This window comes from Malaclemys terrapin, chromosome 2 (assembly GCF_027887155.1).
Source record: "Malaclemys terrapin pileata isolate rMalTer1 chromosome 2, rMalTer1.hap1, whole genome shotgun sequence".
NCBI lineage: Eukaryota > Metazoa > Chordata > Testudines > Emydidae > Malaclemys > Malaclemys terrapin.
Genome location: NC_071506.1, coordinates 110074977 through 110091649, shown reverse-complemented (window position 1 = coordinate 110091649; position 16673 = coordinate 110074977). Strand labels below are relative to the sequence as shown.

The 16673-nt window shown below is 47.2% G+C and overlaps 1 protein-coding gene across 1 annotated transcript in view; it reads right to left on the bottom strand.

The window, feature by feature from the left end:
- Positions 1-16673, bottom strand: part of JARID2 (jumonji and AT-rich interaction domain containing 2) — a 323190-nt gene that overhangs the window by 82224 nt on the left and 224293 nt on the right. Inside the window, 1 exon segment of the mRNA XM_054017985.1 lies at positions 5123-5292. Within this exon segment, the coding sequence (XP_053873960.1) occupies positions 5123-5292 (170 nt within the window).

Genomic DNA, 16673 nt, shown 5'->3' with positions numbered 1-16673 from the left:
ACAACATACTTTTAACTAAGGCTGGCTACCAAAATGTTTTTTAAAAACAAAAAAGTAAGTTATTTTTAAACAATGTTCTCTTGCAGCATTTATTCATTTGCAGAATACTGCAGTCTGGCGTTATGAGATCCAACAAACTTAAACTAATCAGAAATTGACAGATGGATTTCAATTTTATTTCCATTCTGTCATTATTGCCCATGTTGAGCAAAATGTAATAAAATGAGAAAAATGAGGAATTTATATTTTTAAAATTATTTTAGATTCAATATTCCTTGTGTTAATAGCAGAGATCCTTGAAATCCATTTGCCTCTGAAAAACGTGGAAAAAATGCAGAATTTGCATTTTACAGAGTTTTCTACATTCTGTGAAAAAAATAAGTACATATATTAACTATTAGCTAAATTTTACTGAAAGTATCAGTGTCACTTATTCAATGCACGCGACCTACCCCTCTTGTGGTTGATTTTTTAGTGTGCCTTAAATTTACATAGCTAAACATACTCCAATAAACTGCTTCAGGCATATATAGAGAGGTTACTCAACAGCGTGTAGGGATTTGTGTTTTAATGCATCTCAAAGTTCACTTCAGTCTCCAGCTGTGAGTAATTAAAGTTATGAAGAGATGCCGAAAACTTTATCACCCCTAAAGACCATGTCACTGAGTTTGGCATGGACAAATTTCATGTTGATGGTAACGTGCTGTTCTGTAGATTACATTTGAAGGCAGACAATTGTAGAACACATGCAAAGCTCTGAACAAACTGCATGAAAAGGAACGAAAACAAGAGGCAGAAACAGCAAGGCCATTGACAACAGTAAAGAACCAATGCACTGTGACTGGATTATTCTATTAGTTTTATTTTATTATAATGATTGATGGCACTGGCAGGCTTCAAACTTGCTTAAAAATTGTAAATATATTAATAAAACATTATGTACAACTGAAATCTATATACCGTATATTATGGCTAGGGAAACTAAAGTTCAGTGTTTCTTTTCAATGGCGAAAAATGCGGGTTTTTTTTAATGGGGGTGAGGGGCTAATTGGATAATTTTGGGTTTTTTTTTTTTTTTTTTAATCACAGAAAACTAGGATCTCTGTTTATTAGTAACACAGGTAAGATTTTTTTTTTTAAATGCAAGAATTTTAACCCAGCAGTGTCACTTTAGGAAAGATTTTACTAGGGAAAGAAACATAACAAGTACAATCACCAACTAGTCTAAGTTTCCCGACTTCCCACTGGAGATCAGCTGTGTGTTTTCCTTGGGAAACAAAGGCTTAATCTGGAGGGAATCTTTAAAGTTTCCCCACCACTGCTACTTGCACATATTGGGTAAAGTTCCTTTGTATAAACTTTGTCCAATCTGTTCTCCCTGTAACTTTTTATATTATAGGTGTGTGAAAAATAAGTAAAATAAATAAATAAATATATATATACATAAAAAAAATCTGGTAATGAAGGTGTAAAATGTGCATTAAGGGCCATATTTGATGCTCTGCCTCCAGGAGTCCTGTTGTCTCCTGCAGGCACAGCACAGGATCTGTACCCTACTGCAATGGTCCCAGCATAGTTCAGAGCAGCCTGGTCCTCTAAATTATGGCATACTCCCCAGTGTTCCCTGTTGCCTGAAGCACAAGCCAGAATGGACATAGTGACACGCACCCACCCTCTCCTGCCCTAGGCTCCTTCCCCCAATATGTCCCTGTTTAAGGCAATCCAATGCAGTGCCTGCGCCAGAGGAATTCTCCCCCCAGAGTCCCTGTATGTTGTTCTCAGACCCTATACAGTGACAATGGAGCTGTCCACGGTTTATTTTTTATCCTAATACTTCCTGGGGGAGGGAATCTATCTATAACCTTTTGTTTACATGCACATATTGTTTGAAAAACACCCATATTTCTGGATCTTGAAGAAATTCGGAATTGACTGCAGGCCTTCAACAACTTTATAAAACTTCTGTTACTTTACAGCAGAACATCTATTAGAAGAAAATTACAGATACCAGACCCAAATGTTCACTATTCAGAGAAAAATCTTGCTGCATGAAGCACTGGATCAGGAGAAGATACCTGTATCTCATATCGCATTATTCAAGTCAGATTGCTGGGGGTAAAGTCTCCCCCTTTTCAAGTCACCTCTCCATAGGTGTGGGGGCCTTGAGAGATTTAACAATACATATTTAATAAGGAGAAGAAAATATATCTGTACAAATGCACGCATGTGCACACACTTATTAGCTGAATTTTCCCACAAACAGAATCCATCAATTGGCCCTGAGCACTCCAGCAGCGTGCTGCCAACAGACAGAGCAAATCACCACACAGCAAATTAGATCTAATCCACAGAAATGTAGAAAGGGATTCAGTCTGCATTTTAGTCTCCACTGGATGCTACTTTTCACAATCCATATTTTACTTTTATAAATAAATAAATAAATAAACCTTCCATCCCTATCCCCCATTACAAGACAACTTTACATACTGGATGAGAGAGTCAAGATAGACAACTTGGCAGCCTGGTTCCAAGCCATTAGCAGCAGAATACATAAGCATAGGAAAATTCAACCATGCTGAACTGGGAGGAGAAAACCAAGGCAGGCAGCTGATTGATGCTGATCAGTTGTATTCCAAGTGAGAGGAACTGTGCTGTAAGAGAAGCAATAGGAACCTGCAAAGTGGCAGTAGTAACTGAGAAATGAGGCAAACGTAGCAAACCTCAGGGGATTAGCCCATTGCGTTAGGATTCTGCAAGCAGGGCAGGCATTATCTGTAATGAAGGCACACTCCTTCAACCAGGCTACAAGAAGGAAAGGGTAATGGCAGTGTTCTTCATTGCAAGCTCTGCGAGCCAGTGGTGGCTCCCATCAACCCTAAGTGCTACTCCCTAAATTCCCTTTAAACTGCATGGCCGCAAAGCAGGCTATATAAATAGCCGCACAGCAGGGTATAAAGAGGAGAGAGTTTGGGGTGGGAGGGAACTGGGGAGAGGAGCAAGTTGGGGCTTGCAGGGCTGCTGTGGGTCTCTCCCCTGGCCCTGGAGCTCCCATACTGCCTGCCGGCAGGGGGGAGAAAGGCCCCTTCCCCGGAGCTAGCTGCTGCCAGCAGGGAGAGGGCTGGAGGAAGTCCTCTGGCCCCAGTCCAGGGGCAGCCTGCCTGCACCCCAAACTCCTCATCCCCAGCCCCACCCCAGAGCCTGCACCCCCAGCCAGAGCCCTCACCCCCCTGTCCCAGCCCTGAGCCCCTTCCTGCACCCTGAACCTCTCATCCCCAGCCCCGAGCCCCCTCCTGCACCCTGAACCCCTCATCCCCAGCCCCACCCCGTACCCCTCACCCCTGCATCTCTACCCTCTTCCCCAGCCCTGAACTTCCTCCTGCACCCCAAACCCCTCAACCCCAACTCCACCCAAGAGCCCCCACCCTTAGCCAGAGCCCTCACCCCCTGCACCCCACCCTCTGCCCTATCCTGGACCACCTCTCACACTCTGAACCCCTCGGCCCCACCCCATGTGGCTCTCGCATTGAAGGTTTTTTTTTGCCAAAGTGGCCCCCACTTCAAAAATAGCAACCCCTCTGGCACATTACACATGAGCACCATCTAACTATAAAGGGGCTGACGGCAGTTCCAGCACTCTCAGATGAAGGAATAATGGTTAGAATGTATAGGGTTACCATACGTCCGGTTTTTCCCCGGACATGTCTGGCTTTTTGGCAATCAAACCCCCGTCCGGGGGGAATTGCCAAAAAGCCGAACATGTCCGGGAAAAATACCAGCCGGGCACTTCCTCTCCCGCGGAAGTGCCTGACCATCGGCTCGGGGTCTGGAGGCACGGGGGCTGCCCAAAGCCGGCAGCGCTGGCTCGGGCAGCTTGGCTCTTAAACAGAGCCGAAGTCTGAGTCAGGGGAGGAACACAGCAGCTGGAGCCCGGGAGGGGAAGTGCCCGGCTGAGGGCGCAGGGTCTGGAGGCATAGGGGCTGCCCGAAGCCTGAGCGCTACCGGCTTCATGGTTTGCCGGGCAGCCTCCAGACCCTGCGCCCCCAGCTGGGTGCTTCCCCTCCCGGGCTCCAGCTGCGCTGGGGAAGCGCTGGCCGGGAGCGCAGGGTCTGGAGGCTGCCCGGCAAACCGTGAAGCCGGTAGCGCTCGGGCAGCCCTTTTCGAGTAGCTGGGAGGGAGGAGGGGGAGTTAGGGCAGGGACTTTGGGAAAGGGGCGGGGCCAGGGCCCGTGGAGTGTCCTCTTTTTTTATTTTTTAAATATGGTAACCCTAAGAATGCAGGTCTAATGCCACAATCAAGAGATTAAACAGGAGGAAAATATCACCAGGCCTCTGCTTGGGGGAGGGGAGGGAGGAAGATATGAAAAAGTCCCACCCTGGGGGAGCCTAAGTGTGATCTAGCAATGAGGTACAGCACTCCAAGCGAGTCTCTGGTTTAATCAAGACAGAATTATCAATATGTCATTCAAAGGCTTTCTTTTCACTGCCAAAAAACTGTGTGGTTTTTTCAGTGGGATAACTGACACGGGCTAGCTAGGAGGTTCACCGTATCTACCTACCTCCTGGTTAGACCTACCGATGCCTTGTTTCCACTATGGTTTTACAGTGAGATAGCGAACACGCACAAGTTATTCCACTGAATAAACACATTTTTCTTATGCAAAGACAAAACCAAAATCAACGTTTTCTTCTAATCAGATAAAGCTTGTTGCTCTGGGATTTAGCTGGTGGGGTGAAGAGCGGTTAATGAACACTCCGTAGAGGAAGGGAATAACCAGCTAGATTTCAACTCCTAGTGGAAATAAAGAAGTACTTGTGAGGGTTAAGCAGGACCTCAGTTTATACAATCAGACATAATTGAGAGAGAGAGAGATGGAAGGACAAGGAGAAAGAGTGCTAAGCATAAAAGTAATTTCCATTTGCTCTATTATTGGCCTAATTCTATAATCTTTATATCGACGAAGTAAAATGCTACTCCACTGTAGCTACAGTCAGACTACTGGGTGGAAATGTGTGCAACAGGTTCAAGGGCAGCACCACTGCATTCAGCTAGACTGTACTGTGTGATACTGCAGCTTGGTCTCTGAACTACAGATTATTCCCCTAGGCTGCTGCAAAATTCCTACCTCGAAGGCAGAGAAATGTAAGGAAATCTTCTGTCTTGGGCTTCCTTTTGGAGAGGTCAGAAATCTGAGTAGCTGGAGGGGGTAATAACGGTTCCACTATCTTTATTGGAGTTGTGCTGGGACTGTTTGGCTGGGATTGAGCAAACTTCCTTTGTGCTTGCAGCCTTGGCCTGTGAAAACAAGAGAAAAACACAAGCATTATTAGGCAGAACCAAGAATACAGACTTAAATTTAAGAATTCACTGTGATAAGAGAGGGATAAATCAATCTATTACCAATAACATTTTCCTTAGTTGTGTTTAGTCCATAATATATTTTTGAAGTATAACAATTATGATTTATTCAGTTTGAGAGAAAGTTTGTTTTACCACAGTTATTTTAAAGTATCTGTTGCAATTTTAAGAATTTCAAGGTGATTTTTACCTAACTTGCGCTAAGTCAGTATAGCGAACCAGGAACTTTTCACCTATAAGTGTGACTAGCATGCTATGTGTTCCAAACATTTTCACCCACTCTGTATAATTAAATTACACCAACTAATATCTGCTATTTTTCCTTCATGAAAACCTCTTTCTTAAAAAGGTGCAAATACATTTGTTACTTTGGTTCTACCCTAGTTTATATTTTGCTTAATTTATAATTGAACATTTTTTAATTAAAGTTTCTTAACTTATTCCAATTCACCTTTATCACTGTTAGCAATAAAGTGGGTGAAGTCCAAAGTGGGTCCAATATCTTTTGGTGAGAGAAACAAGCTTTTGAGACAAAGAGCTCTTCTTCTGGTCTGGGAAAGATACTCCCAGTTTTAGAGCAAAATGCAATATGGAACAGATTGTTTAGCATGACTAGTTTGCACATATTCTAAGGGACCATACAAAGTGGAGTGGCCTGTTAACACCTCTACAGTCACAGGACAAAAAGAGAGGGTTAGTGGGCTGCAATCCATTACATCTTGCATTTTGCTGTGATGCTGGAAATACCTTTCCCAGACGGAAAGAAGAGCTCTGTGTAGAAGTTGGTCCAATGAAAGATATTATCCTGGGGCAGACATGGCTACAACTACACTGCACAAAATGGAGAGTGACAGAAATCACAAAAGTTTACTCCAGGAGCATCAATACATACTTCAGTTGTATTGATGTACATCCATAAGTGCAATTTTGCAAAGTGTCAAGGAAAGCATTTTATTTTTGACCAGCAAGTAAAATATCCAGTTTTATTTCCCATGGTCAGCAGCCTGGTAAAGAGCAAGCAAGTAGATTTTGTACTTGGGCTGAAAATATTCAAGGACAATTTTGCAAGGCTGCATTAGCAAGAAAGAACAGGGAAAGGCAGAACAAGGTTATCTTGTTGCTTAACCTCTGTAACTAGCTGTACTTCCTAGATTAATCTTGGGTATGTGTCATCTATAGGGCTCTATGAAATTCACAGTCCATTTTGGTCAATTTCACGGTCATAGGATTTTAAAAATCGTAAATTTCATGATTTCAGCTATTTAAATCTGAAATGTCAGTGTTGTAATTGTAGCGGTACTGACCCAAAAAGGAGTTGTGCAGTGGCTGCAACGGTATTGTAGGGGGGGTTGCGGTACTGCTACCCTTACTTCTGCACTGCTGCTGGCAGCGGCGCTGCCTTCAGAGCTGGGCAGCTGAAGAGTGGTGGCTGCTGGCCGGGAGCCCTGCTCTGAAGGCAGAGTCGCAGCCAGCACCAGCGCAGAAGTAAGGATGGCCTGGTATGGTGTTGCCACCCTTTCATCTCTGCTGCTGCCTGCAGAGCTGGGCCCTCAGTCAGCAGCCGCCACTCTCCGGCAGCAGTGCAGAGGTAAGGGTGGCATGGTATGGTATTGCCACCCTTGCTTCTGCGCTGCTGCTGGCAGAACGCTGCCTTCAGAGCTGGGCGCCTGGTGAAGAGCCGCTGCTCTCTGGCCGCCCAGCTCTGCAGGCAACATAGAAATAAGGGTGGCAATACCACAACCCCCCCTAAAATAACCTTCCCACCCCCTGCAATCTCCCTTTGGGTCAGGACCCCAATTGAGAAATGCTGGTCTCCCCCGTGAAATCTGTATCATATGCAGTAAAAACACAAGACCAGATTTCACGGTCCGTGACAGGTTTTTCATGGCTGTGAATTTGGTAGGGCCCTAGTCATCTAATTTAGCTGAGATGACTGAAGACAAGCAAAGTGGACTTGGGACTCATATCACAAATGAGAAAACTCGCCTATTCAATGGTTCTCATGGGTACTCATTTGCAATAATAATAAATAATTTAGAGCAGAAATTTATTCTAGGAAAAATACCCCTGTGCAGGGAAGTTAACTGGAGGGGAACGACTGTGTGCCTCACTTTGACCCTGATACTGCATAGCACTCAAGTCTTATGGAAGTGAGTGGGAATTAAATTCCTTCCTGAACTGAGCCTCAGTCAACCCAGATTTCCAAACATTCCAAGAGCTTGACAGAGAGAACACAGTACAGAATAAAAGGGCTTCATAGCAGTCAAAATTCAAATGTTATTCAGACATTTAGACGTTAATAACTCACAATCTTTATAATTTATAACTTTATAAAAGCTAGTTTAAAATTCCAGTCCTCAATTAAAAAAGAAAAAAAGGCAGCTAACCCATATATGGCTGTTAGTGGCATGGCTGGAACAAGATGATAAAAAGACCTAAAATATCAATTTTTAGAGGAGAGGGAAGGCAACTTTACATTAATTACTGGTTCTACTAATACAATATTTATCTAATATGAACTTGAGATCTGTAACAAATATTGCCACAAAATAATCCAGGTTTGTCATTGTATTGCAAACTATTATTGTGATTCTCTGATCAAATTATACACATTCAAGTACATTGTTGACAAAAATTTAGATGTAAAAGATAATCAATTAGTGAGGGTAAAACCAGTAATCTGCAACTTTCTCCAATTTCACAGCTATTAAAACTCTGCCATGCAGCCATTCAAACCTGTAACAAGTTTTTGCTAAGGAAAGAGGTGGCATTTAGAAACCATATCAGAAAACTAAGTGCCAAAGAGCAGCATCTATATATGTGATCCTAAAAATATCTAGTAAATAATACCTTAGGAGAACCAGTAGCACAGTCAAGGGAGACACTAAAATCTGTCTGCACAGAAAAGCTATGCATGGGATTGGTGGGAAAAAGAATTTTTTCCTCCCAAGAAGTTTAAGATCTGCCTTAAATCTACAAAGCCAAGACATTTCAGAGTTAAAATACCTTGCCAGGCTTAAGCTGCTCTCCAAACTTACATGCATATTAACACCAAGAGAGAAGTAGAAGCATCATCCACATACTTCATGGTTTTATCTTCAAAAGCATTGTGGTGGATACTATGCACAATATGTGTTCTCTCAAGCAAAGGGCCAGAAGCCTAGCTAAAACACTGAAAAAATAGCAGTGTTATATATACACCCTCTAATAATGACAGAAAATGAATTGTTTAACAACTCCTCTAGATTTGTTGTCCCTACAGTCTCACACAATTGCCCATAAAGAAAATTATATTTCATCGTGATCAAAAGACTCTGCTAAATTCCTGATAGACATATATTGCTTGCTTATTTCCACCTCCTCAGGGGCTCATATACTGCTTATTATTACAACGGTGCTTATGATTCTTGAACTGAAACAGACTAATTGAACATTCATATTCATTGTCTCTAGGAACAATGATCCTTTAGAAAGAAAGCGCTTCGGTACACCAATATACCTGTCCCAAAAATTCATTCAGTTTGTAAATGCAGAATGCGATCCCCTCTGCATTCATGCAGACTAGAGAGCTCTTGCACTGGATAAATGGGATTTTAACTTCAACTGGTTACTTTTCTATCACCAAAAGCACACATGCAGCCACAAGTAATGCTTTGTTATGGATTCTCTTCTGCACAAAATGTACGCTCTCTCTAGCCAAAAAGCAGACCATTAAATTTAGTCGGGAAAAGGACCTTGCTTGCTGCTGTAGCAGAGTGATTTTCCCCCAAAGATGAACTTGATAATCTCCCAACCATGCTGTCGAAAATAATCCATACACCAAATTGGGCAAATGCTTGTTGAATTTACCTGTTCAAGTCCACCCCAACCAAAAAAAGACAGAGGGTCCTGTGGCACCTTTGAGACTAACAGAAGTATTGGGAGCATAAGCTTTCGTGGGTAAGAACCTCACTTCTTCAGATGGCATCTGAATACTTCTGTTAGTCTCAAAGGTGCCACAGGATCCTCTGTTGCTTTTTACAGATTCAGACGAACACGGCTACCCCTCTGATACAGAAAAGGTAACTGTCTTTTTTTGTAACTGGTGTTCTTCGAGATGTGTTACTCATGTCTATTCCACAATAGGTGTGCGTGCTCGCCACGTGCACTGGTTGAAAGTTTTCCCCCTAGCAGTAGCCATAGGGGAACGCCCCTAGCGACCCGGGGAGTGGCGCCTCCATGGCATGGTATAAGGGGCGCTGCACGCTCCCCCCACCCTCAGTTCCTTCTTGCCAGACAACTCCGACAGAGGGGAAGGAGGGTGGGATGTGCAATAGACATGAGCAACACATCTCGAAGAACACCAGTTACGGAAAAGGTAACTGTCTTTTCTTCTTCGAGTGATTGCTCATGTGTATTACACAATAGGTGATTCCAAGCTATATCTGTTGGAGGTGGGTAGGAGTTCACAAACTCTCAGGACGGAGCACAGCCCTGCCAAACCCAGCGTCTTCCCTGGTCTAGGAGACGATCGCATAATGCGAGGTGAACGTGTCAACTGAAGACCATGTGGCAGCCCTGCAAATGTCCTGAATGGGGACACGGGCTAAAAAGTCAGCTGACGAAGCCTGCGCCCTAGTCGAGTGTGCCCTCACAATTGACGGTGGAGGGATTCCTGCCAGGTCATAACAGGTACGGATGCACAAGGTGATCCGGTTGGAGAGCCGTTGAGTGGAGATTGGCCTACCCCTCATGCGTTCGTCCGAGGAGATGAACAGCTGCGAGTAAAATGTCAGAGCCTGTCTCACATCCAGCGTGTGGAGGCTGCGCTCCTCTTTGGACGCATGGGGCTTGGGCAGAGGACCAGCAGGAAAATGTCCTGACACATGTGGTAGGCGGAGACCACCTTCGGGAGGAATGAAGGATGTGGGCGGAGCTGGACCTTATCCTTATGGAACACCGTGTACTGGGGCTCGGAGGTCAGGGTCCTGAGTTCCGAGACCTACCTAGCTGATGTGATCGCCACCAGGAAGGCCACCTTCCACGAAAGGTGTGACGCGGAGCATGTAGCTAGCAACTCAAACGGGGGACCCATCAGCCGGGAAAGCACCAAGTTCAAGTCCTACTGCAGGAATGGGGGCCTAACGTACGGGCAGCCACGGGGGAAAAGCCCCGCTCAGCCATCAATCGGGAAAACCAAGACCACTTTGCCAAGTAGGCCCAGCACGTGGAGGGTTGCCTACTTTCCAAGCAGACACACTGAACCCCTTCCAAGCACATCCTTTTCTCCCGGCCTAACCATTGAGCAGCCACACAGTGAGGTGGAGTGCCGCTAGGTTGGGGTGGAGGAGTCCCTGGTCCTGGGAGAGCAGGTCCAAGTGGGACGGTAACAGCCATGGCAGGACAACTGCCAGGCTCGTGAGGGTCCTGTACCAATGCTGCCTGGGCCTCGCCAGGGCAATCAGGAGGACCGGGGCCCTGTCCATCTCTATCTTTTCTAGGACCTTGCTGATCAGCGGGAATGGGGGGAAGGCATAGAGAAACTGGCCTGACCAGGCTAGGAGGAAGGCATATGAGATAGCGCCCCGTCCCAGCCACCCCCGGAGCAGAACTGGGGACAGCAACTGTTCTGTCGAGTGGCAAACAGGTCCACCTGGGGAGTTCCCCACTCTTGGAAAAGTCTGTGCACCACCTCTGTGTGGAGAGACCACTCGTGCTGAGAGGAGAAGTCCCTGCTCAAGCGATCCGCCTGCGACTTCCAGGCGCCCGATAGGTGGTAGGCCTGTAGGCAAATGTCGTGGGCTATACAGAAGGCCCACAGCTTGAGGGCTTCTAGGCAGAGGATCAGGCCCTGCATTGTCTGTTGATGTAAAACATTGAGGCCATGTCGTCCGTGAGAACCCTGACCACCCAGCCCTCCAGGTGCAAACGGAAGGCCACGCACAGCAGCCGGACCACCTTAACATTTATGTGGAGGGCCAGATCCTGTGCAGACCACAGACCGTCTCCTACATGAGCTCCCCACCCCAGGTCCGATGCATCGGGACACCAGTTCCAGTGATGGGGGCCTGCCTCTGAATGGGACCCCACGGAGCATGTTCCCCGGGGAGGACCACCATCGTAGGGGGGCGATCACTGGTTCGGGCACAGTGAGGACCTTGTCCATCCTGTCTCTGGCCTGGGGGAACACCGAGGCCAACCAGACCTGGAGGGGCCTCATCCTGAGCCTGGCGTGGGGAATCATGTATGTGCACGCCGACATGTGACCCAAGAGCTGGAGGCACGCTCTGACTGTTGTCCCTGGAAACCTTGTGACTGTGTCAATGCGCCCTTTCAGGGTCTTGAACCTGTCCGGTGGCAGGGAGACTCGGGCCAACGTGGCGTCCAGGACTGCCCTGATAAACTCTATGCGTTGTACTGGGACTAATGTGGACTTGGTGTCGTTCACCAACATGCCCAGAGTAGTGCATGTGGACAGGAGGAGTGCCACGTGATCTGCACCTGCGACCGGGAGCTGCCCTTGACCAGCCAGTCATCCAGATAGGGGAAGATCTGGACCCCATGGCACCTGACATAGGCCGCCACCACAGACATGCACTTTGTGAATACCCTGGGAGCAGTGGACAGGCCAAACAGGATGACGGTAAATTGGTAGTGTTCCTGTTCAACCGTGAAACGGAGGAAGTGCCTGTGCCCCTTGAATATATGGATGTGGAAGTACACGTTCTGCAGATCGAGGGCGACGTACCAATCCCTGGGGTCCAGGGAGGGGATGTTGGAGGCCAGAGAGACCATGCGGAACTTGAGCTTCACCATATACTGGTTCAGGCCTCGCAGGTCCAGGATAGGCCTGAGTCCCCCTTTGGCCTTCAGGATAAGGAAATAACGGGAGTAGTACCCCTTGCCTTTGAACTTCGCTGGTACCACTTCCACCGCTCCTAGGCCAAGGAGCTGCCCCACCTCCTGCTCGAGTAGAGCCTTGTGAGAGGGGTCCCCCAGGAAGGTGGGTGGGCAGGGTAGAGGTAAACTGGAGAGAGTAGCCCTGGGAGATGGTGCTGAGGACTCATCGGTCCGAGGTCAGCCATGACTACTCTGGGAGAAAGGCACAAAACCAGTTGGGGAAGGGAAGCTTTATTGTGGGTGGATCCCTGATGTGAACTGGTAGGTCGCCCCTGGGCGTCCCGTCAAAACTGACATTTCCCTGCCTGTTTGCCTTTGGAGGACCGAGGCTGGGGGGACAGACCGAGGCTGCCTCTGCGGGCGTTTCTTATAGTCCTGTGACTTTTTATAAGGGGGCTCGTATTTAAAGTGGGTGGCCTGGGTGGGAGCCTGCTGAGGCTTAAACTTAGGTCTAGCTGGAGCCAGAACATAGAGGCCAAGAATCTTAAGTGTAGTGCGGGAATCTTTCAGGCCATGCAGTTTTATGTCCATCTGTTCCGCAAACAGGGCCTTGCCGTCGAACGGGAGGTCCTGCAGGGAGTTCTGCGCCTCACTGGACAGCCCAGACAGCAGGAGCCGCGACGCCCTCCTCATGGACACCGCAGAGGTCCTGGACCACGCAGCCGTGTCCGCCACATCCGATGTTGCCTGCAGGGTTGCTCTGGCAGCCACTGTACCCTCCTCTACCAGAGCTTTGAACTCCTTCCTGTCACGCTCCTGGAGGGAGTCCTCGAACTTGGGCACAGAGTCCCACAGATTGAACTCATACCAGCCCAGGAGAGCCTGATGGTTTGCCACTGGAAGCTTGAGGACAAAAACATTTTTCTCCCAAATGAATCCAGCCTCCTTGAATCTTTATTTTTTGGAGTGGGGGCTGGTTGGCCCTGCGGTTCACCAGCTTGACCACAAGGAAGTTGGGGGCAGGATGGGTGTATAGGTATTCACGTCCCTTGGCAGGCACAAAATACTTGCGTTCCGCTCTCTTAGAGATAGGGGGAAAATTAGGCTGGGGTTTGCCACAAGGCATTTGAAATTTTTGCCACCCTTTTCGTGGAGTGGCAAGGCCACCCTGCCCGGCACCGAGGTGGACAGGACATTAAAAAGGGAGTCCGAGAGCTCCTCCACCTCCTCTGCCTGAAGGTTGAGGTTTGACGCCACCCTTTTTAATAGTTCCTGGTGGAGAGGCCAGGCTGACGTACGACCTCTCTGGGAGAAGTGGCGGCGGCACCGAGAGCGGCGCCAACCATGAGACCTTGATCCCGATGTGGAGGAACGGTACCACCAGTAGCAGCTGCTCCATGATCGGCTCCGGCAGGCGAATCTGTAATGGTGAGGCAACGGCAATTGACGCCCAGGGCTGCGGGAGTGGTGCCGTTGCGGGGTCCTGGAGCAAGATGACAAACGGGAATGGCGTCTACATTCGTGTTGCGATTGGCTATGACTGCCTCTCTGAGACAAGGACCTTCGGCGTCATCTGCCTCAGTCCCATCGATGTCCACTTCTCAAGGTGGAGTGGTGCCTGGAGTCTCTGTCAGTCGAACCCAGCCAGACAACCTGGTGGGGGTCGACGGCAACCTGCGTGGACTACGCACGGGACGGTTGCTGAGCAGTGAACGGCATCAGGAACATTCCCTCAACTGTGACTGGTACCGAGTCAGGGGCAACTGTGGAGATCCAAGCGGTGGCTTGCCTCTGGACCGCAGGGCCAACATTGGCGGTGCTCCTGGTACCAGCATGGACATAACGTCCCGGGCTGCTTGCAGGGCCTCTGGCGTAAAGGACATCCGGGGAAGCCTGCTCCGAATGGGCCGGGCTACTCTGCTCGACCTGAGTCGGAGGCCTAGAGGCCAATGGGGACCCTTGACTGCCCAACATGGGTCTAGCCTCTCCCCCAGTCTTGCTCTGGTGCCGCGGCGGAGAAGGCCTCTTCTTAGCCTTCTTGGTATGCCCTGCGGACACGGAGAGGTGCTGACTGGTAGAGGGCACTGGGGGTTGCCACGCACCGACACTGCGGTACCCGGTGCCGACTCGGAGTGGCACACTGGAGTCAGGGTCAACGCTGATTCCATCAGGATGGCCCGGAGCGTAATCTCTCTCTCGGTCCTAGGCTTGAACGACTTGCAAATCTTACAGCAATCGCTGAGATGGGTTTCGCCCAAGCAGCATAAACAGTCCACATGCAGATCACTCACTGGCACGAGTCGCCTACCAAGTGTCCCACGACTTAAAAACCGGGGTGCAGGGCATGTGCCGGCCAGGGCACACTAACTAAACTAAACTGAAACTAATCATACTACTAACTACAGGTACCATATACTGAACGAACAAGAGTTCTCAGGAAAAGCTGCAGCAAAGCTAGAGCAGAGCAGTTCCGAAGCATCTTCACTGGCAGCAAGAAGAAACTGAGGGTGGGGGGAGTGTGCAGCTCCCCTTATACCGCACCGTGGAGGCGCCACTCCAGGGTCGCTAGGGGCACTCCCCTACGGGTATTGCTAGGGGAAAAACTTCCAACATCGGTGCACGTGGCGAGCAGGCACACCTATTGTGGAATACACATGAGCAATCACTCAAAGAAGATGATTTAGATAAGTAACACTAAGGCCTTGGCTGCAACTTTCTCGCTCAGGGGTGTGAAAAAAAAACCCTCTTTCCCCCCCCCCCCCCCCCCCCCGAGCGCAGCAAGTTACAGCGTTGTAAACTGCCAGTGTAAACAGTGCCCCAGTGCTGGGAGCCGCGCTCCCAATGCTGTAAACTAATCCCCTCGGGAGCGCTTTGGAGTTTTGAGTGTAGCCAAGCCCTAAGAGTGACTGAACAGAAATCCAAGAAATGCACATTTGAAGCCTGTCATAAGATTTAATATTAACCCTTTACATTAAGGATTGTCCATCTGGTTATTTGCAACACAATATACCATCACATGAGGTTTGAGTCAGACTGTGTTCCTACTCAGTCATCACATCCCAGGATCAAAGTAATAGTCTCAGTCCCTGGGGTGCTGAAGGGGAGGGGGAATAACCAGTATATTTATCCTAAATGCTAATGTCTATTGAATTAGTAAATTAAAAGTACATTTCAAAATGTATGTTCTGCCCCATTCCTTTTCTCACCCGTTCCAAATCCAGTACACACTTTTCTCATATTCTGACCACCCCTTCAATGCTACATTTCTCCAACCTTACCCAGCTACCAGGTAGTAAAAATGTCTCTCCACCCCACAACAGTCCAACCCCAGCAGAGGCCTTCCAATCTTGTTATGAAATTTAGGGCAAAAGATCTTCCTCCAGTCCACTTTCAAGACATACCATGACTTTGTTACTACCAGAGGAGGTGAGATGGCACACTTGATCATACAATAACAAAGTCTCAACAACCGCTCTTCCTTCAGTCTCTCCCTTCCCGATATAAATCAGTTAGCACCACTTCTGATGTATTCCCTGTTCTCTCTTGCTTTGTTCTCACTCCTGCAGTACACTACCTCTTGGCCAGGGAACCAGACCCTCAGTGTCTGAAATGTCAAGATTTATTAACTAAAAGCTTGGCCAATTCACTTTAACGAAGTGAATTAAAAAAAACCCACAGCGTTTTTACTCTTTGCGGTTTCCAAAGTAACTGCCATTAGTATATGGACTGGCACAAGTTCCACAGGCTTCAGTTGTGATACCGGTATGTGGAAGTATACGACTAGCTAACATGTGACAGATAGTGACTAATAACTAGATGTTTAGTCTATCATGCAGTTTTAATATTATGGAATTGCAGTTTCTAGGTTAAATTTTTGATTCAGTGTTTAAAATTAGATTTCTGCCTCAGTTTCACAGTTTACTAAACGACAAAGTCTAAGAACATGGCCCAGGGAAAACCAAAATGTGCTATACAATTTAAAGCACTGGTAACATGCAGCTGTTCCCTTTTTGACTTAACTTTAATTTTATTAACTTATCTAACCTTATTAACTTAACTTTCTAATATGAAAAACCTTAAAGTAGTAAATCCAATTATTTAGATTACATACCAATTCTAAACCAAGACAGAATGGGTGGCCTGTTCACTCCAGAGCAAGACATTTTGCATCTGGCAAATACCAAATGACCAACATGGTTGCCCTCTTTGAATGGTTAGGGGAACAAGCTCTTGTTGGTTTGCCAACTTACTGAAAGGCCTATTTAAAAAAAGAAAAGAAAAAATGCTGTTTCTATTTCCCAAATAATTACCCTCTCCACTCTAGGCCAAAATAGACACTATAGAGCTGGCAAATACTCCTACAAAAAAGGCTTCGGTGTGTGAAGAAAGGGAAAATCCTCAAAATAATAATAAGCATTGTGTAAAACTTATGTAAATAGAAAAATGAAAACTAACAATTACAAATACCTAGACTAATTTTTGCTTTTAAAAAAAATACA